Here is a 22,437-nt window from a genome sequence, read left to right as displayed (position 1 = left end):
TTACGGAAACTTTTTATTTCAGTTCTATAAAATATTAATATAAATTATAATATGTATATCCGTATATACGGTAATTTCATTGCATTTTCAGATGATACGCACGAACACATTGGCCTTTTAACTAGCAAAGTAACTTATGTATCGCAGACACTAGATGTGCAGTCAGCATATCAAGTAAATTTTTGATCGAAACTAATTAATCCCATGACTCATATTTCTGTTCTCATAAAAAGAATGATTGAGAGATTAGATATTCAATTAAACTGCTGTCTTAAACCGATGTCTTAACGCACTCTCCGAGGCACAAGGATAGACACTTAGCGTTTATTTCCTAACTCCGTACTGGATAAAAGAATTTCTTGATGGAATAACCCAATACACATAGCATTTACTTTATTAAAAACAGTAAAACTCCTGTGTCCCCTGTGTTGTAAATTTTTTGTTTTAATCTGATGAATATTTATGCGAATGTCGTCCACTTTTCTAATTTTTTTTTCCAATTGTTTTATAAATCTTCACGTCTTTCTCGTATGTATTATGAGAAACACTTGAAAATTTCAATTACAAGTTTTTTTAAATTTTTATTGATGTCCCAAATAAAATTTAAAAACGTATCATAATTCATTTTCAATAATTTTGTTTCTAGACTGGCTCTGCAGACCAGAGAACAGCATATACGTCGTGATAAAGCTACTTCGAATATTTGTACGGCTCAAGCACTTTTAGCTAACATGTCAGCAATGTATGCAGTTTATCACGGTCCACAAGGGCTACGGGATATTGCTAACCGTGTTCATAATGCCACCCTTGTGCTTGACCATGGTGCGTAGATATTTTTTTCTATCTTTACCACAATATAAATAAATATGCCTGAGGGAATCACCAGGGCGATGACACGTTCGACATAATGTCAAGAGTGCCATTCTTCATCATATGTTTCCAGTAGTTTCTCGTCTTGATAACTTCAGCCATAATTACTCAAACAAAACCCCGGTTTCCCGAAAGAGGTCACCGACTTAATCTCGATTTAGTAGGCGGCTGTTCGATCTAAATAATTGGACGAGAATTGAGAGTAAAATTTCAAGGACGTGTCACGTTTAGTCATTCACGTTTAGTTACAAGAGGAAGAAGAAATAAATAATGGTACACAGGAGAAATATAGTTGTATTAGATTTATTTATTAAAATAGAGTTATATAAAGTTGTACAAACTTATGGCTTTATATGAACAGCTGAGGGTACCCACTACACGATGTGTAGTGAATATTTCTTTAACGTAATAAATAAGTAATTAATGTTTCTTAGTATTGCTTCATAAGCTGGTAAGTAGATTTAAACTGTGAAGTGTAGAATGTTTCGGTTTAGAGATTATATTTTAACTAAGCCATGAGCGAAGCGTAGCAGTGTAAAGATGGTTTAAAATATACGTGAGAATGTTTAAGTACATTATGATTTAAGTTAATAATACATAGCCTACATGATGAATTTTTAGGTGTACAAAGACGTGGTCATATACAATCCAACGATGTATATTTCGATACTCTACATATTATACCCACTGAAGATCACGATGCTGCCGTTATAAAAGCGCGGGCTCAACAAAAGATGATAAACCTGCGATACTTTGACGATGGCGCAATCGGAGTAGCATTAGATGAGACTACAACTATGCAAGATGTTGATGACTTGTTGTGGATATTTGATTGCGAAAAAGTTAATGAGGTAACCAGTCACTCCCTTTCTTATTTGTGATAGAGTAGGTACTCCTTATATTTTGTGATTTTGAAATAGTGTTAGTGATGAAAAATTTTCGGTTTAATTTACTTCATAGAAACAGGATTGCAAGTAGATTTTTATGAGTCTATAATATTTGCCGACCTAGTTTAGTTATAATTTTCATAATAGATTTTTATGTTATTGTTTATGTTTTAGGTGGTACGCAGTGGTGATGTTATATCGAGAAGTGTTTTAAAGGGTCCATATCGTAGAACTTCGCCATACTTGACTCATCCTGTGTTTAATATGCACCATTCCGAAACCAGGATAGTGCGATACATGAAACGTTTGGAGAACAAAGATATATCTCTGGTCCACTCTATGATACCACTTGTAAGTATTGATTTAATATGTATATAAGCTCACTGCTAGTGCAAAACCGCAACTAGGCCTTTCCTTGTAAGTAAGAACGTCACGCGCGTCAAAACCATTATTTCTTAAACTAAAATGTACCGCAATAATCAGCCTTTTCTTATTTTTACTTGAAATAGAATAGTATCCTTGATGCTTTTTGTTTACAATAAGTAGGGCTACTTTTCCAAGTCCTCAAGTATTAAATTATAATATTTAGATTAATTTCCTTTTTATGAGATATCCAAATTAGTTAAAAGAAATATGTCCAGACTAAACAATCTTGCAATACTTACGTTAAGTATGACATAAAATCAATGACATATTGATTCTAGGTTATATATTATTATAAATGTTTAAATAGGGTTCATGTACGATGAAACTGAATTCGACTACCGAAATGATGCCATGTTCGTTCAAACACTTCACCGATATCCACCCATTCGCACCACTCGATCAATGCCAGGGTTACCACACGCTATTTGCAGAACTTGCGAATGATCTATGCGCTATAACTGGCTACGATCGAGTGTCTTTCCAACCTAACAGGTAAGCTGTTGTTATAGATAATAGTATTTAATCTCAGAGTTTACTTAAGTAGGTACAAATGGTATCCAGTGCATAATATGAAGAAGATTGTCAGACCATTGTTAGACCTCCAAAATTGTACTCGTTGGACCAATCTCGACGGATAGTGGTTATACATCTTATCTTAGTAATAATGTATGACGGAGTGATAACTAAAGTTACAGGAGGTCAGGTTTTTCAAACATTCCACAGGATGTCAAAGATGAATGTTATGATTAGGTTCGCTAAATTAAAATTTGCATTAATAGTTTATTGGACACGCCATGTTTTAAACTATATTGAGCCCTAGCACCTTCAGCTAACGCATAAGATCTTAGGACGCTATTTTTTTATACTATGCCGTAACTTAGATTATCTCTAAGTTACGGCGTAGTATAAAAAAGTGGTTATACATCTTATCTTAGTAATAATGTATGACGGAGTGATAACTAAAGTTACAGGAGGTCAGGTTTTTCAAACATTCCACAGGATGTCAAAGATGAATGTTATGATTAGGTTCGCTAAATTAAAATTTGCATTAATAGTTTATTGGACACGCCATGTTTTAAACTATATTGAGCCCTAGCACCTTCAGCTAACGCATAAGATCTTAGGACGCTATTTTTTTATACTATGCCGTAACTTAGATTATCTCTAAGTTACGGCATACAAAATCTAAAGCATTCTCTAGAACTATTGGACTATCTTGTGGATATATCTTTTTTAGTTTTGTTTTTTCTGGCCCCTGTAACATGAGTCAATTGGTTTCAGTGGAGCACAAGGTGAATACGCTGGGCTTAGGACAATAAAGCGTTACCACGAGTACCGAGGTGATACTGGACGTAATATTTGTCTGATACCTGTTAGCGCTCATGGCACTAACCCAGCTTCAGCACACATGGCTGGCATGAGAGTGTGTGCTATACGCGTTACTCCTTCTGGGGATATTGATATGGAACATCTAAAAGATATGGTAAGACCTTGGTTAATCATTAGAATACTAAATATAATATATTTTTCTTCGCTAAATGCTATGCTAAAAATAAAATCATTTACAATTAAACATAAGCTATTTGAGGCAAAAAACGCAAAATCAGAAACTCAAACAATCAGATTGAAGGTTATTAAAAAACCGAATTTATTTATTTATTTTTATCTGCCAAATGTGTTTGAGATACCTAAACTTTACGATCCGCCGAATCGGTGGCGTGAATTTAGATGGCGTCTAACGTCATTCGTAAGAGTTCATGAAACGTTTTTTTTTCTCTAGGAATGACCAGGCAGAAATCAGGTAAAAAAGGCTAAGGATTATGACAACTAATGTTTAAAACTGTTTAAATCACCAGGTTGAAGAACACAGCAGCAAGTTATCCTGCCTTATGTTGACTTATCCTAGTACGTTTGGAGTTTTTGAGGAGCGTGCAGCAGATGTTTGTGCATTGGTGCACGCACATGGTGGCCAGGTCTACTTAGATGGTGCCAATATGAATGCTCAGGTTAGTTACTATACTGTGCCCAGGTACTTATATCGTACATATTCAACTCGCATCATTGAGCATTATTTAATTTTTTTCAACCCCCGACGTAAAAACGACGGGATGTTATTGGTTTGACTGTCACTGTGTCTGTGTCCGTGTGTCTGTGTCACCAAAACACAAAATGGCGAATACATTTTTATGGTTACAACTCCCTCAAAATGTCAGAAAAAAAGACTTGACTAGTAGAATAATGTACACTATTTTGAAAGTAGTCAGTTTTTTGAATTTTTATATATTTATTACTGAGTCATCTTCAAAATTAATAGGACCTTTAAAATGATCCACGCCTTTCGTTATTTTACTACTACTGTCTTATTCCATATTTAAATACTTACTTCTTTTTAACTTTACATTTCTGTGCAAGTACCTATATAATGTAATATATTGTGATATGCTTAGAAAATAAATTTAATGTATAAGCAGATTATATTCATGCTATTTGTACAGTTTATAAAGCCAAATCCCGAAACGTGAATTGTTTGACGATTCAACCCTGTCAATAGACATAATTCATTGGTCTATCTCAACAGTTTCGATATCTTTATGATGATTCTTATCAATGGCTTTTAACACGTTTGGAAAACTAGGAGAGAGAAGAGATCGTTACGTTTGATAACGAAACTGTACCGAGTCTAGTCAAGTCTAGTAAGATTTCTATGGTGTATGGGTGTATATTAAATTATTTATTAAAGGTAGGACTGTGTCGACCTGGTGATTATGGTAGCGACGTCTCGCATTTGAACCTGCACAAGACCTTCTGTATACCCCATGGAGGCGGGGGTCCTGGCATGGGACCGATTGGAGTGTAAGCACTTATTTTTAGTTTTACGAACATACATATAATCACTTTAATTGGAGATCAGAAAATTGTTTAACGCCAGTTAATGCTAGCAGCTAGTGTGCCGAGTGGTGACAGCAGATCATTTGCCACCATCCTACCTTTTCCTGCGGGTGTCATATGAGGTGACTGAAGGAATATAACGAAAACGGACAGCACCTTCCTCAGTGCTACTTTTACCATCTACTCGATCGGCGATCACAAACCCTTCCGCCCGTCGTGGTGATAATAGGCCTACTCTACCGTTGGGAGAGGGCTTTAGTCCTTCAGTTGACTGTTATGGGCCATTAAAGAATGCTAATCGTTCTATTTATTCTTACAATTCGCATTTTTGACGGCCGACTGGCGCAGTGGGCAGCGAACCTGCTTTCTGAGTCATAGGCCGTGGTATCGATTCCCACATCTGGAAAATGTGTGTGTGTGATGAACATGATTGTTTTTCAGTATCTGGGTGTTTATCTGTATACTATAAGTATTTATGTGTATTATATTAATAAAAATATTCAACAGCTATCTTATATATATACCATAACACAAGCTACGCTTACTTTGGGCCTAGATGGCGATGTGTGTATTATCGTAGTATATTTATTTATTATTGTTATTTATAATTCTGCTATTTTCCTAAAAATCGCCATTAATTAAATATTGCTTCATCCATACAAATATTATAAATGTAAAAATGTGGGTTTTTTGTTTGTTTATGTGTTAGCTACCTTCTGCTAAACTACACCAGCTTTTTTAACTAAAACACATAGCTTGCATTCTTGAGATTGATGTAAAATACTTTTAACTCGTAAAAGCTAGCCGAAAATATTCCCGCGGGATTAAGAAAAATGTCTTCACCTATGCATGCGTCCCGGTGGAAAAAATATAATATCTATCCTGGAAAAACGATCGATCTCGCAAGATTTTAAAGAACCATGCAAATATGGGTAAAAGCTAGTAACATGAAATAATCCTTAAATTAGATGCTACTCGGTTCAGTCTTATAAATGGAGCGACGACGACTTGACCTAAGTTAGTCTAAGCTAATTGCAGCAGCATTTGCAATGTACTACGCTTATTATCAAAATTAAGCTTAATTTGCTATACTCCTCGAAAAGCAGGAGAATCTGTGTGGTGTAATTTATAATTTCTTCAATCCTTATAATCCACACCAAACAGATCTTCGGCAATATACACTCAAAAACTTCTATCCAATATGTACTACGCTATTTTTTACAGAAAAGCCCATTTAGCGCCGTTCCTGCCTTCTCATCCCGTAATAAACCCATTAGCAGACTTAGGAGATGATGCACATAGCTTTGGTTCAGTCAGTGCAGCTCCCTTTGGTTCTTCTGCCATTTTGCCTATCTCATGGGCGTATATAAAAGTAAGTTATTAAAATGGTTTCAGTCTATTTCACGTACACATTATTATTATTATATAATAGACTAAGCAGCTTTCGCTGATGCGTCTATATCATTTCTTGCGCTCTTTGTCTTTTTGATGTTTATCCAGTCTATTCTTAAACTGATTCAGTGATTCTGCAGTCACTACATCTTCAGGCAAGGCATTCCACATTTGTATTACTCTATTGCTGATAAAATGCTTGGAAGGATTAGACGTTGCCTGCTGATATTCAAGTTTGAGGCCATAGCCCCTTAATCTGGGGTTACTCTTTTTTGAAAATATTTCCTCAAAATTTGGAATGTTGTAATACTTATTTAATATTTTATAAGTTTAAATGAAATTGCCTCTTTACATGTTAAATTTATGATTTCACGAAAGCTTATAGTGGCTTCATCACGATTTCCCTTATGATATCGATTCGTCACAACTATCATTTATTTTAAAGATATAAACCCCGTGATGTCAGCCTTAGCCTAGTCTTATGATTAGCTTTTGTAAGATGGAACTGGAACTTTATTCTTATTTGAATATACCTATTTTTATTATTATTGCTAATAGCATTATGTGTACAGTATGTCGATATTCTGTCATCTTCTGAATACTGTTTTAACTATTTTGCATCATGTACCTACAGCAAAGTATTTTTTATGCAGATGATGGGCCCCAAAGGCTTAAAGCGAGCGACGCAAGTGGCTATTCTAAATGCTAATTACATGTCGCGAAGACTAGATGGTCACTACAAAACATTATACAAAGGTGAAAGAGGATTAGTTGCTCACGAATTTATAATAGACGTACGGGATCTCAAGAAAACTGCTAATATAGAACCAGGAGATATTGCTAAACGTCTTATGGACTTTGGTTAGTAATTCTTTTTTTTTTTTAAATTAATGGAAAGCAAAAATATTATTTATGTAATTTTGTTCCTAGTAAAGTGTAATCAAGGAGTCTTTCAGGAGGAGTTTATGATACTACAAGGAGTTTATTACTAGGGTTGCTTCACTTAAGTTAGTTACGGAATAAGCTCTTGAATGTGACTGATGATATAAATTATTGTCATACTGATCCTTATATCTGACCTTACTCTCCTAATTGCTGTAATCATACTAACTTTGTTATTATTAGTTACTTTTATTAATGCAAAAGTGTATTTTTTAGTTTGTCCTTCTTACTCGCTGGAAGAAATAAACTTGTTTTAGGTAATGCATCTATACTTAGGAAGTTGGTCTTAGCTATAGGCTAATTTTGTTTTTGCTATTGATGTAAACCAAATTTGTCTTTATTTTGCACAGGTTTTCATGCGCCAACCATATCATGGCCAGTAGCTGGAACACTAATGATAGAACCAACAGAATCGGAAGATCTTCAGGAGTTGGATCGATTCTGTGAAGCACTCATTGCGATAAGGAAAGAAATAAAAGATATTGAAGACGGCGTTATAGATAAACGATTGAATCCTGTCAAGGTAAACGATTAATTCAGAATTTATACCAGTAATTTCAATTTACTTTTAAATTCAAATTGTCTTTTACCAGAAGATATACGTATGAAACATAGCTTGGTATGAAACATGGCTTCATTAATAGCTTTTTTAAATTATTAGATGGCACCACATACACAAGAGGAAGTTATAACTGAGGATTGGAATCGTCCTTACACTAGAGAGCAAGCGGCATTTCCTGCTGTAAGTATCTAATATAATCAAAATAATATCTGTTCCGGAGTGATTTGTTGTTGGTAACTACGAGTACTACACAGTATCAACTCGAGGCAATTGTCTCTACGCACTATCATTAATGAATATTTTTATTTTCAGCCCTTCGTTAAAGGCGAGACAAAAATATGGCCAACAGTAAGCCGCATTGACGACATGTACGGTGATAAGCACCTAGTTTGCACTTGTCCACCGGTGCTTGATGATTTTTAATGTAATGAATGAAATAAAGAAATGTAAATAAAATAATACAAATGCGGTTGCAAATCGTATTTAATTTGTCAATATTGTCGTATAATAAATAATTATTATCTTTTAATATTCTGCTTATAATTTTGCGAAGATAGAATTTATTACTCTAGGGCCATATACAAATAGTTAATTGCCACGAATTATATTGACTTGAAACAAGTTAACTATTTTATTATCTTACAGTACAAATATTGCGCAGAATTTTTATAACATTACAGGGGTGTCAAGGCAACGTGTTTGTTTAGTTTTTTTCCTACATTATTTTAAAGCTCAAGTAGAATACAAATTGCTTCAGTTTTTTTCCGGTTTTACAAATGACTATGAAGCTGTTCGTATTCCAAATAAGCCATAAAGCGATTTTCTTTATAATATAAACAACATGTTTTTAAATCTTATAATACAATTTAAAGCGCTAATTGTTTTTCACCAAAACACTGGCTGGGCATTATTATAACAATCAATAAAATAAATCAGTCAAAAATCTTATCTAAACATTTTAACTAAGCCGCACTCCAACAAAAATGCGTACAAAATACTCAATAAAATTATATTCTTTTACATGAAAGTATAAAAGAAATTTGTCTTCATCGATACGGGTCTTATTTTTGTGGGGAACTAATCGTTTCTTTCGGATACATACCCAATCTTATTCCTAGATCCTTTGGCAAACGCATCGCTGGTCGAGTTGGAAACGGATGGTAAGACCCGGTTGATGGGCTACGTGGATAAGAAAGCGAAGACAGTGTGTCTGTCTCCAGGAGCGAGGTTATAGCACTAGATGTGTCGTCGGAGTCGAATTTCGTTTTGTCACCTTTCTCTGTAGGATCTTTAGGTAGTGTTGGTGTTTCTCTATTCGGAAAAATTTTCGGTGATATCGGTGTAGATACCTGATCTAACGATGTAATTTGGCATAATGTATCGCTAGAGTTACTTTTTGCACCCATAGGAGAATCATCATCTACAGAGGGTTCGCATGTGAAACTAATAGAAGAAGTGACTCTATTTGAAAAATCACTAAATGTGTTAACACTATATTCTGTTTTTAATACACTTTCAAAATTTTTTGGACTCTGGTCTTCAATTTTGCAAACAACGTCATCGTATTTCGATGAACGAAAATCATTGTATTTTGTTGATGTCGAAAGAGGATAGTTGTAATCATCTGAAGTAAATATTTTTTCATAAGTTGACGTATCTTTAATTTCTAAGGATGGTTGTGTAACAGATATCTTTGATGAGTCACTAGAAAAAGAATATCGCGCCCACTCATCAGTCGCTCGCTGGGTCTTGTTTTGCGTGTCACTTTGCATCGAAACATTACTACCTTTTCGTTTGTATTCATCATCAAGGGTATCTTTTTGACCTAAATTGCTTTTATAGTCACATTTTGCTAAAAAACCCTTATTTTCCCAACCATACAAATCTGTTTTGTTGCCGAGACTTTCAATGCTAGGAGTCTTAATATTTTTTAATCCAAATTCATCAGATTCTTTAAGAGAATTTCTCACTTCAAATGAAAATGGATCATCGATCGAAATTGGTCTTACTCTTAGAAAATCAGTTTTATCGGATATTTCGTTATTAGAAGTCCTTTTGATGCCACCAATCAAAGAATCGGACGTAGATTCTTTCAGTAAGGGTGAATCAAGTATTTTTGTTTCAGATGGTTTCGTGGGAGTGATATTATCTTTGATTTTTCTGTTAATTGTGTCTTCTATACTTTTTCTATCTTGTAACTGACTGTTTAGTGCAGCTGAAATGTTTTGTTTTGTTAATATTCTGCTGAGTATTTGTGAGTTTTCTTGAATTATTTGAAGAGCCCTTTCACTGTTTTTTCGTCCAGAACGTAAAACGTGTTCCTTCGAAAAATGTGTATTATTATCTGGAGATGATTGTTTTAATATTGCTTGCTTAGGATCGTTAGATAGGTTTTTGTTTAAACTTAATTGTCCAACATCTGTCATTGGTACCCCAATTGTCTTTTCCTCTCTTGGGTCAGGACTTACAGATTTTTTGCACACAAATGTATGAGTTTGTGGTAAGGAAGAAGCTCGTTCAGAATCGTTTTTTAAGGCTCTTTCATTATGACTGTTTTGCAATGTTAGAGAGTCTGGTTTTTTGGGTAATCGTGAATTTCTCTTGATAGCACGTCTACTTGGAATATCAAAATTATAAGGATCGGTTAACCTTGCCCCAAAAAACTCTGGACTGTGTTCAAAATATTTATCAATTTTTAACTGAATAGGAGGTTCATCTTCACTTACAATGAGACTTTCAGAACCTGGGCTATCGGGTAGACTTTCAGGATCAGAAATATTTTTGTCAGATAAATCAATATCAGGAACAAAATTAGGATACATGGCAAAACTGTCAATTATGTCAGGTGGTCTTGAAGTTAAAACAGTTGACTTTGATGTCGATGGTCGTCTGTCGTTTGTATAATATGTTGCTCCATGTTCAACAACACAGTGACAAGGAGATAAATCGATAGCACCTAATTCCATTATCTTATTACTCTTTGTGAGGTTAGCATTTTTTTGGTATCTCCTTTCTTCATATTCTGGTCGATGAAAAGGATCATTTCTTTCATATTCTATTCGATGATGCCGAACACATTTGAATGGACTTAATGGAGCACTTGATTTTTCTTCAGAACTTATAATGTTGGTATCATTTAATTTTGAATCAAAACCATCTATATAAATACGCAATGGTTCACCAGCAGCAGAATCAAGATATTCAGTAATATCTTTTACATTTTTATCTTCAAGATCAATATTTTTCTCAGTTTCAGATGAACCCGCATCTATGGATTCTTTAACTAGATTTGGAGGACTACATTTCTCTTCTTTACGTATTGCATTGTTTGATGTTGCCGAATGTTTCTTATTTTTTAAGCTATGACTTTTATTTTCTTTTTCTTCTTTGGGTAACTCTGACTCAGAATCACTCACTTTCTCATTTTCATCACAAAGGCTCGTATCTGTACTGGACTCCGAACGAGAAGAATATGTCGAGCTTTCACTAGAGCTACGAGATCTAATTGAAGCTATTAGTTCATTAGCTTCTAATTCGGACACAATTACTCCGTCTCCAATTTCATCTAAATCTATTGAAGCTTTTCTGGTTAGTTCTAATGTTTTTTCTTTTTTAATGTCTTTCCACTTTACAGAGTTTCTTCTATTTAAAGACTTGCGAGTTTTCTCTTCTTCCCAACTAATCGTGTCGTCTGTAATTATTTGCTTCTGTTCTTCCGGTTTATCTTTTATAGGTGTTGTTTGCCTGGATGGTGGTATCGCACCTGGCGGTGGACCCAGCCTTCGACCTCTTGAACTAACTATAGCGCTCTTTCCTAAGAGTAAATTGTTGACTGTGAGTGAGGTGGGAGATGTAGGAACACCAACTGAAAAAAAAAAAATAGTTTAGAAAATATTAAATGTTTTTAAAAATATCACAATGTAGTTTAATGTATGGACCTGCAGCATGACGAGCGCATGCAGCCGCTAAAATGACATGAGCTTGACGTTGCCGTTCTCGAAGACGAGCATATTGCCTCTTAAGTGCACCAATATCCAACGATAGCCTATCACCAGCACCAGAACGGTCTTCGCGCCTAGGCAGGACCTACAGATACGAAAATATCATTATTTTTACCTTTTAACGATAAGGAAGTGAAAAGAAGTTAAAAAAATAGGACGTGACAATACCGTAGCCAAGGCCATTTTGTTTCCATCATCACTCGAGTCACCTTCATCTTCAGAATAAAACAGACGCAAACCACGCTTTGTCACCGATTGCATCTATAAAAACCAAGAAGAGTCAAAAACTCACGCAAACAAAACTTTTATTGTTATATTAAACACTCTTTATTTTCTTTAAGAAACATTGAAAATGGTATCTCTGTGGGTGTTATTGTCTATTAATTGTTATTGTAACCGTAGCGAGTTGGCATCAAAGTCATGTTTAATTAACTTGAATTATAATGGAAATAAAGCAACACCTACTGCCGATTGTAAAGGTGGATGGTATACAGGTGGGGCGATTGGCGGTGCTGGTGGGGTGACTCTGTATCTATGCAGGCTCCTCAACCGTGGCAGTTCAGGAGCGGAGTTGAAAGCGACCACCCTTGCTACGAGCGATTCGCCTGCTTCCCAAACTGCCCCAACACCACCGCCCATACAACTGTAGAACTCATCTGCTGATCGCGCTGATAGAATACGACTGGAACACAATACAGAATAAATCGTCAAAATGATAGCTGCTATTTTTTGAGTTTTTTGTTCTTTTCAATATTTAAGCCTGAATAGTAATACTTAAATGTGATATCTAAACAGTTAAAGTTTAGTCGGTTAGTGTAGAAATGAGGTAGATTTATGGACGTATTCTACTGATCCGAACTTTGGACAAAATGGTCACTAATATCTGATATCTATCGAAGTACTTTGACTTAAGAAACAGTTAGGACACAAATAAGTTATTAATATGTAGGCTACAGCCGCTAAAACTTCGTTCTTATTATAGTTGGCCACTACAGGCTTAATAATTATAAGTAACCAAAAAAACTACTAAATACTGAATAGTTTACGAACTCCTGTAGCATATCCCAAATAGCAAGGGCGGTGAGTAACAAGATCTCATTGCCATCCAGCAGGATAAGGTCCCAAATCCTCAGCAAAGACTCTCGAGGTAACCATGTGGCGTATAATGTAAGAAACCATTGCATTGTAAATACATCTGGCAAAGGAGGCTCCACTCCACCACCTGAAAAGGATAACCTTCATAATACGAGAACTTATTTCAGGAGTATTTCTCTGCAGTTATTTATACCTATGAGTGCGACTTTTCATTAGGGTAACTGTTTACTTGAGTTGGCATAATATACATAAAATTGTACAATTAATACATATAAATAATATCTATTATGGTTGGTTTTTTTTTATTCTACTACAAGTTAGCCCTTGGCTGCAATCTCATCTGTGGCAAGTGATTATGCAGTCTAAGATAGTAGCGGGCTAACCTGTTCGGGAGTATGGTAGTCATACCCCTAATCGGTTTCTACGCGACATCGCGCCGGAACACTAAATCGCTTAGCGGCAGGTCTTCGTCGGTAGGATGGTAACTAGCTTCGGCCAAAGCCTCCCAGAGCAGACCAGAGAAAATTCAGAAATTAAAAGTTCCCAAATTGATCAAGCCGGGAATCGAACCCGGGGCCTCCTTCTTAAATTCACAGCGCTCATCGTTGCGCCAGGGAGGTAGTCAAAACGTTCACGAGAAAAACATTTTAACACGATTTTGTAAGGAAAAGGTAGTTCCAAAATAATTTACATATTATGTTACTAACCATCTGATATCCTTTGCAAATGATCCATGTGTTGAGCTAGGCGGGGTAGTCTTAATCTTAATAGGTCTCTAAAAGCAGCCATATCGGCCGATAGACCGCGTAAATCATCAGCAAAATAACCCTCAGGCAACACAGCTTCTACTAAATATACCATAACCTGTAAAACATTAAATATATAGGTAAGTAGGTACTTACCAACAAATGCATGGGGAATGCTTAAACGAAATGGCATGCATGAAATCTTTCTTTGGTGACCTTGAAGCAACTAGGTATTGCCTCCGCAAGTTTCGTTTCCGAGATCTTTGTTGATAATACCATACTGCATAACTAACATTGTTAACTACTTTACATTGTTTACTGATAATTATCTAGAACCGTTGAAACAATCAATATTGAAAACAATTCCACGTAAGTTACAAGCTTACTACCGGGAATGTTTACTTTATAAATAATTTGCAAATAAAATGTCCTGTAAAGTTTAATATCGCAGTGATAATAGAGCAGACTATAAACGACGGTATTAGTTATAGCTAATACACGGCATATTGTGTCTCGCCGGACCCTTTCGGAAAGATTTTTCTTAAGGACAAAGGTGATAGAATACCCGGTATATTTTGTCAGTGTGGCAGTTTTGGCACACCTTATCATATTTACGAATATGTTACAACGTCTTTTGATCTAGGATACGAAGCTTTTGTGAAGCCAAAAGTTTCTGGCGTATCTCCCTTAAATAATAAAATACCTTTAAAGAATCAGATTCAGATTTTTCCATAACTTCTAAAATTATAGCTGCTAACATATTAAAACCTTGGCAATAACCGACATCCTTATTCCATCTGAAATGGTAAAAGAGAGGATTATGACATTATATGACATGATTGGTTAAGTTAAGATTATTAAAAACTGTAAATTAATTAAAAAAAATAGAGTATAAGCTTTACCTCGCATACGCTAACAATACTCTACGCAGCATTGCCTGATTCTCCCGACCTTCTGCTCCACAAAAGAGAGAACAACCCGTTCTATGAAGATCCTGTAACAACGTTGTTTATACGTTATATCCTTCTCTATAGAGAACATAATTAAACAGACCATAAGTTTCGTCGTTATCACAACTTTAGAACATTTGATCCACCATACTTGTAAATAGTACCTATCTATCTATTTGTTTTCATTTATTATTTTTCAGTTAAAATCAAATCGTATTTAAACAAGTCAAAAAACAAATATCTAAAAGTGCTTCAAAACAGGAATAATAGTAGTGTAGTATTATAAGCTACGTAAACTAAATCAGTGAGCTGATAAGTCAGTTTAATAAAGAATGATTGCCATTTGACCTCCACAACCCTTAAAGAGCGAACTAGTAACAATACAAGTGGGAAATATCAACAGTTTGAAAACAGTTGAATGTAAAATATACCTTAAGAATCTGAGCGCTAAGTTCAGTATCATCGGGTTGGGTGGTGCCTCGGAAACAGCCTCGCTCGGCAGCCGGCCAGTCGATGCCCCGGGCGGTCAAGTGTCGCTCTGCCAACGTCAGCCATAGCTGAAATGTCATCGAGTTACCAATTAAAAGTGGAAAGGATCTATATCACTCGCGTCGTAAAACTGATTTAGATAGATAGCATTTGCCATCTTATTACACAGTGGATCTAAGCGTCATTTTTGGGGGACCGGGTCCCCGTTCAATCCCTCATTTTAACGTGACGGGAAACATTGTGAGATAACCAAGGACTAGGTTGTTCCAAGTTTATCAATCCACACTTGGCCAGCGTGGTGGAATACGGCCTAAACACTTCTCATTCTGAGTGGAGATTGCCCTGTAGTAGGCCAGGAAAGGGTTGATAATGATGAAGGCAATTTATAAAATTGATATTTCCTCCTGGTGTTCACGTTTAAAGTACATAAAGCCGTTGGAAAAACAGAATGTAGATATATTTTAATTTTTACGTATTAATAAACATGATATCAACAGTCCCAAATTTAGAGCTTTCTTCAAAAACGTCACACAACAACTTTGATTAGTTTCGAGAACAGGTCTGAGCATTGCGAAAGTTTATGTCGAAAGCGTGTCTATAAATACATAAACTTTTTCATTTGTTACGCGAATTCCTCATTCACACTTTAGCTAAATCAGTAGATGGTTACGGGGATAAGTGGATAAAATGACTATGGTTCAGTAAGCGCTCGGCAAAGTCGTTAATTAAATATCTAGATACTTAATATTATGAATAGTACCGCATAGCAGGTTTGAATGACGTGATATTTTTTGACGATATACTTATAGGTAAATCATTGAGATATTACTAGGACAAAAAGCCATTGTATATCAGAAATTAAGTATAAGTGTATATCTTTTCATTCCGTCAAATACTGGACAATATCTATGCAGAAGTGTGTTCTTTTGTTATTAGTAAGCATGCTCATTATATGCAAAAAGAAGGTAGGTATGCGCAAAGAGAGCGTTAATCAGGGCCATCGGTCAAGCCTAATGTGCTTACCTTCCTGCGAAAATGTTGTGGTACTCCGGCAGGTAGGCGAGCTACAAGACGCATAGCGTGGAGCCACTCCGCAAAACCACCTTCGCCGGGCCCTTCCGCACCCGAAGGCACGCCGAAGCGAGCGTTCGTATCGCCGGCTATCGTGATAAATATACAATCATCAGCATTATCAAATTTAATTAATGTAGGACCCATAACCAGCAATAAAAAAGAACATACGGGAACATGTTTGCACTTCCTGGTACAAGCCTTACTGAAACAGCGCCGTGAGGCCAATTTGATCGATCCTCGGCTTTTGCTCAAATTTATTGGAGTAATAAGAGTTCTAAATAAAAATTCGACAATAGTGTTAGAAACAGTCAGGCCGAAATTATTTTATTTGCAGAGAAATATGTAGGCATACCTTTTTTGCGTCATTCCGGATAAGCTTATCCATAAATATGAGTAGAAAATCATCTGATAAACAAAATGCATCATATTACATGCTCGTTTTATTATCTTGCTTACGCTGAGTATTTATTATTTTAGAGTTTACTTAAGCTACTATTGTAATAATAGATGCCTCTTCTATTTTTTCTTACTATAGCGATGGTTAGTTAAGATTTAATTAAGTTTATTTAATCGAAACATTACCTTCGCGTAATGAACCCTTATTCGTGTTGTCTTCATTTATCGATGCAGTTGTTAATTTAATTTACGATAAGAGTTAAGTAAATCAATAAAGAATAAACACTAACTTCACTGTATACCTACTGTATTAAGCATCTAAATAGCTATCGTAAATTGTTTTCCCGCAGCATGTGGTCTTTATGTAATTATTTAACAATGCGGTACCTGGGGCTGTCCTTGCAGAACTTGCCAAGTTCCTGAGGGAGTTTAAAATAGCACTCATCTGTCCTGTACGGCGCGTACATTTGACACCAAATGCATATCCTCACAACTGCACTGACACTCAGTTATTTAATGATTGAATAACAACACGTCATTGTTTATCATAATTACGTGAGAGTTACAACAATCCTGATCTGCGGCGCACAAAGTAAAGCTAAGGAAGTATAACAGTAATCAGAATGTGCCATATTTTCAAAACATTTATTACGGCGTTGTCAATCGAGCAGCTGACGCGGTGTTTACTGGGCAAGTCGCGGAAGGCGTTGAGGCAGCTCACCCTCTACCACCTCACTGGAATGGTTTTCATTTTAAATCGATGCCCGGATAACAGCAAAGACGAAATTGGTTAGAATGCCGATGTAACGTGTCGTGGTAGATGTCTGCTCGGAGCATGCGCAAAGGAGCCCAGCTCCTTTATCTGTGTGCGTTCTGTCTATTGATTTCGCAGTTGTGTACGTCAGTCACCGACACGCCATTGTAAAAAGCACTCCGTGTCTACATAGGTACTTTAATGTGCGTAGGGTTATACGAGGCATTGAATGAAAACGTCGAGTCTTACTTTTCTATTCATAACGCTTTAGCTCTGAGAACATAGGTAGGTACTTGTATGTTTACGTTTATTTTTTATTCGAAGTCTGAAGCTTTTATATGGTCTCGACCATCTGGATAATTCATTCTAAGATAGAAACGCTTTAACTTGTCATTAGTTTATCGAACCCATTTTAAGAAGCATTCATTTTTGAGGCATTTACTACTGGTAGAATGGTAACGAGCACTACCGAAGTCTCCCAGCATATGTATAGAACTGCGCAATATGAACTGCGCTACCATATGCTTTAGAGAGTTCCAACTTCAGAGTGTCACCTTCCCACCTCAATCATCAAACTCATCACCATGAATGTATTCATGATAATAAATAAAATAAATAAATAAATATACTACGTCGGTCAAAGTAAGCGTAGCTTATGTTATGGATACAAAGATGACTGATGAATATTTTTAAGAATAATATACATAAATACATATCATATAATAATAAATACCCAGACAATGAACAACATTCATGTTCAGCCTTGGACTCAGAAAGCAGGGTCGCTGCCCACTGCGCCAATCGTCCATGAAATAAAACAAATAGGTATAAACGCGACTGTAGTAACAGTACAGTAAGCCAAGAGAGAATATGCCCACTTTCATCCGCTACTATAATGTAATAAGTAGAGGAGGTTTTGGCTTATTACCACTATACCGACAAAGATTTATTAATTTATTTATTCTCTTTATTTGTACACAAATAAAAATACAGAAGAAGAATAAAAAAAACAGACAGAAGAAGTATACAAAAGGCGGCCTTATCGCTACGTAGCGATCTCTTCCAGGCAACCTTAGGATTAGGAAAACAAAAGGATAACATACTGCAGGTTGTGCATATTAAAAAAAATACTATATATAATATAATATTAGATAATAATAATAATAAGACGTGCTTCAAGGCGATTAAATTCCGGTACGACGACGCCACGTAGAAAACTATTAGTGGTATCGGTTTTTTTTCCATTTTATATTAGGGTTTCAGCAGAGGGTGATGTAGTTTTTAAGTTTTATATAACACCTCGATAACGCTTGTTGAGTCAGTATTTAATTGTGTATTAGGGATTATTTAAAATTTTTTTTGTTTTTATCAATATCAATCCATTATTAACCATTGGCTTCCTATTAACAAAAAAAATATAACCCTAAAAGCCCGTTATCATCTTAGACTGCATTATGACTTAATACCAACTTAGATTGCAGACAAGGGCTAATTTGTTGACCTACCAAACTGTTCCAAGGTAGGTTGGTGGGTTTTAACGATTAATATCACTAGTCACATAATGCTAGTGATAATATCTGGTCCTGGCTACCAGATATTATCACTAGCGCTAAACGCTTACTCTTCGAGGATGGGGGTTTACGACAGCAGTTTCCTTACTCCGGGCGGGTACTAAGATTTTATGTTACAGAAAACCCTCATTTCAATTTCTGGTCCGACCCGGAATTGTGGCAAAAATCCATAGTTTTAGCTTAGCCAACTAAGGTTTTTTTTCCGCTACTCTAGTGAGTAGCGTTGCATCGAGGTACACAGTAATTAATTACTTGTTCATCGTGGGAAAGCTTTTAACGTCTGTAAGATATAATATTACGTAAACCATAAATTCTAGACGTAACCTAAGCATAAATACTAGAACTTCGCATGTTTAAGGTTTCTATACGTACTAATATGACGCAGGAGAATAGTAAACGCCGCGCAAAGCTTCTTTTGTTGTCGGTACAGACGATCTCTTGCACGTAAACATCGTGCTAGGTTTTCGCCTGCTATTTGCAAAGAGCTTTTCCACTCCGCAGCTTGTTCTCTTAGTTCTGGTATTGCTACAATATAAATACAATAAAAGCTATTATTTTCCGATACAACGGTAAAGAACACATGCAATAGGTAGGAATTGTTTCCTGTTCCCTTAGTATGAGACAAGTTTGTCATCATCGTTTCCGTGTTTCGAAACTATGTAAAGTAAAAGTGAAATCGACCTAATATAATTCGATTTAGTTAATAATTCTATACTGCTGGTTTTTAATTTAAAACGTATAAACAATAGAAATATATTTTTATGGCTATTAGTGGTAGTTTGCAAAAGTTTGAGCTTTAAAACAAAGAAAATAAGTAGACTCTATTCTTAGGGCCTTACAAAAAAACGTAGGAAAAGCTGTTATTCAATGTTTTGTCACCCTCTGTCATTTGAATGGTGCTCTGAGTTGAAGTGTGACCAAGCACTGCAATACTATTCTGACGTTATACCAAGATGAATAATTATGCCCCCTATAGTGCTTCGATACTCAAAAATCATTCTACGACTGCGACCATGCAAATCTATATGTACTAAGGGTATTTAGGGCTTATTATTATCGCTACAAGCAGTATTATATAAAAATGACAGTTAAAAACGCATATTATGTCCACATTCATTTGGACCAAAAAGTTGTTAGGGCAGAGTATTTATTACTGCCCAGCGTAAATTTATAAGCAACTAATTGTAATAAAGTAAAGATTCGGCCTCGAGGCATCAAAAGGAACTTCTCAGTTCCATTTGTAAACATTGGAAATTGAAATGATAAAATACTCTTTTCTGCCATCCACGGAATGCACTAGATATTCAACACAATATACTCCGTCTTTATCGCGGATATTGCGATTTTTAGAATCAGGCTCGCAGGATCTTAAATATTCTAAAAGAAATTCAGCTCTTTGTTAAGATACCATAACGTCCCTAGAATAAGGATTCCAATTATTATTATGAAACAAAAGCGTCACCTATATTGACGGCCGATTGGCGCAGTTTGGACTAAGCCTTCTTTGTATTCCTTTTTGATTAAAAGGAAGATTTAAAATTAATGTCATTTCGATCTTAAAAGGAATAAATTCAAAAATTGTTAATAAATTCAATGCCATATTTTACTATATGTGCCCACTGCTGCGCTCATATCTCAGTATGTAGCCGTAGCGATAATAATCCATACAATATTTTTTTCTCGGATTTAACAATAAACTCAAAAAGTTCAGTGGTAGAGTAAAACATAGGTAACAAAATCTACAAAACACCCTTTATGTTCTCGGGAAAAAAAGTCCTATGTCCGTCTCCGGGATCCGAGCCGTCTCTGTGTTTCATTCAGATCGGTGCATTGGTTGATTCGAACATACGTAACAAAGCAAACATACACACTTTCACATATATATAATAAGATAAGCTTGGATGTATGATGTACGAGCTTAAATGAGGTAGATGTTAACATAGGTAATTAATTACCTAGGGATTCCAAGTAAGATCGTTCGATAGCACAAGTTTTTTCCCCGCAGTTTGACTGTGACGATGTTACCGAAGCTGCCGTCGATCTGTATAATTGGTTGCAACTGATTAATGTTTGTTCGTATTTTTTGATATTCAAGATAAATTTAATTCCTAAAGTTTTGGCAAATATTAAAAATTAAGCTTAAATGCGTTATCTTCTTTTTAAAGAATTACACGTTCCTGGCAAGGTGGTAGCCGCTCGAATAAGCCACTGTTTTTAAATATACATAAAAGCAGGCGTTACCTTGCAGAATTCCATGTTAAATTATGAAACTTAAGCATAATTTGCTACACTACGCGAAAAAAATAGAATTTGAACTTTGGTTACAGTAGCTCTGAGTAGTGGTATGTAAAACAGTGGCGAACCAAGAACATCAGAATGTTCTTCTCACGGCTCCTTTCCTCAGCATATTAGTTATTTCAGAAACAACTGACGGCATGTTCCTGGTGGTGTTTTTGGGTTCATATGGCCACTGATACCCTTACTATAATGGCTTGTCCTAGCTATCCGAACACATTATTTGAAATGTCATCAAAATGTTTAGCACTACTTATGTGTAAACTGTAAATCTACTTACCCCAAACTAGATGTGATGGTACTGCTACTGCCCCAATCATGCCGATCCGCGTATATATCGTTTAGTAACGCTTCTATTAAATGCTTCACGTCTTGTTTCTGTTAGTAAAGAAAATAAAAAGGAAGACATAGTATAAGCTTCCTGAGAGATTGGGTTGCTGAATGTCGTTGAGATTAGCCACAAGTTTAGTAAATCAACTAATAAATAATAGAGTTAAATAAAAGTTTGGGAACCTCTCATCAAAATAGGACACACGCAAGTATAAAAATATTATAATTTGATTACCTAGTGTGCCATTACATAATTAGCCCTTAATTGTTATTTAAAGTACTGACAGAGATCCAGAACTGTTTGAAAAAAAACCGCGTAAGTAACAAGAAAATCATTGATACGGTTTTGTTATTAATAATAGAATCTTTAGAAACTTAGAGAAAAAGAAGCATTCGTGAATGAGCAAAATAATGCTCCAGCGGTAATTAAAAAAAAATAACAGGTAAGTATAGTTACAAACTCTTAGGTACTTAACTTTTTACTACTAGTTAGCTTATTACGATAGTACCATATTAAATCATTGTTGTACGAGCTATGAAGTCAACCGTTATTTTAAAATAAGCTATAATTATTACCTGTTGATATTTTTTGAGTGGCGGCGGTGATGGTATATTTATTTGTTTTTCTCTGCTGCAGTTCACTTTTGGTATTTCAACTTTTTTACATTTTCTCTTTGGATCCGGTTTTGGAACGTAAAGCGATGAAAAATCTAGTTCCAATTTCACTACTTGCAGGTTTATCGGTTGATCTATTGTTATTGTTTTCAT

At 35.5% G+C, this 22,437-nt stretch overlaps 2 protein-coding genes across 3 annotated transcripts in view; one reads left to right on the top strand and one right to left on the bottom strand.

Moving 5' to 3' along the window:
• The window catches only part of LOC120625689 (glycine dehydrogenase (decarboxylating), mitochondrial), a 14,255-nt gene extending 5,758 nt beyond the window's left edge, over positions 1-8,497 (top strand). The window contains exons 7-18 of the mRNA XM_039892819.1: positions 647-822; positions 1,492-1,721; positions 1,932-2,108; positions 2,491-2,675; positions 3,465-3,666; positions 4,040-4,189; positions 4,924-5,036; positions 6,297-6,444; positions 7,118-7,325; positions 7,757-7,929; positions 8,068-8,148; positions 8,281-8,497. Of these exons, the coding sequence (XP_039748753.1) occupies positions 647-822; positions 1,492-1,721; positions 1,932-2,108; positions 2,491-2,675; positions 3,465-3,666; positions 4,040-4,189; positions 4,924-5,036; positions 6,297-6,444; positions 7,118-7,325; positions 7,757-7,929; positions 8,068-8,148; positions 8,281-8,391 (1,954 nt within the window). The 3' untranslated portion in view covers positions 8,392-8,497. The remainder of the gene's footprint in view (positions 1-646; positions 823-1,491; positions 1,722-1,931; positions 2,109-2,490; positions 2,676-3,464; positions 3,667-4,039; positions 4,190-4,923; positions 5,037-6,296; positions 6,445-7,117; positions 7,326-7,756; positions 7,930-8,067; positions 8,149-8,280) is intronic.
• Positions 8,482-22,437, bottom strand: LOC120625688. 2 transcript variants are annotated; one of them, XM_039892816.1, is made up of 14 exons: positions 22,246-22,437; positions 21,620-21,717; positions 21,000-21,085; positions 19,417-19,569; positions 16,273-16,409; positions 15,192-15,317; positions 14,713-14,804; positions 14,514-14,607; positions 13,772-13,928; positions 13,020-13,191; positions 12,435-12,651; positions 12,138-12,230; positions 11,907-12,054; positions 8,482-11,833 (listed from the first exon to the last, which is right to left on the bottom strand). In XM_039892816.1, exons 1-14 carry the CDS (start codon positions 22,435-22,437, stop codon positions 9,030-9,032), a joined length of 4,569 nt encoding a protein of 1,522 aa, XP_039748750.1. In that variant the 3' UTR covers positions 8,482-9,029. The 2 variants fall into 2 exon arrangements, with proteins under 2 accessions (XP_039748750.1, XP_039748751.1); XM_039892817.1 differs by lacking the exons at positions 19,417-19,569; positions 21,000-21,085; positions 21,620-21,717; positions 22,246-22,437 and adding an exon at positions 17,107-17,521 and having other exon boundaries at positions 8,483-11,833.

This window comes from Pararge aegeria, chromosome 8, assembly GCF_905163445.1.
Source record: "Pararge aegeria chromosome 8, ilParAegt1.1, whole genome shotgun sequence".
In the NCBI taxonomy this organism is placed as follows: Eukaryota; Metazoa; Arthropoda; class Insecta; order Lepidoptera; family Nymphalidae; genus Pararge; species Pararge aegeria.
This window is presented reverse-complemented; position numbering and strand designations above follow the sequence as displayed.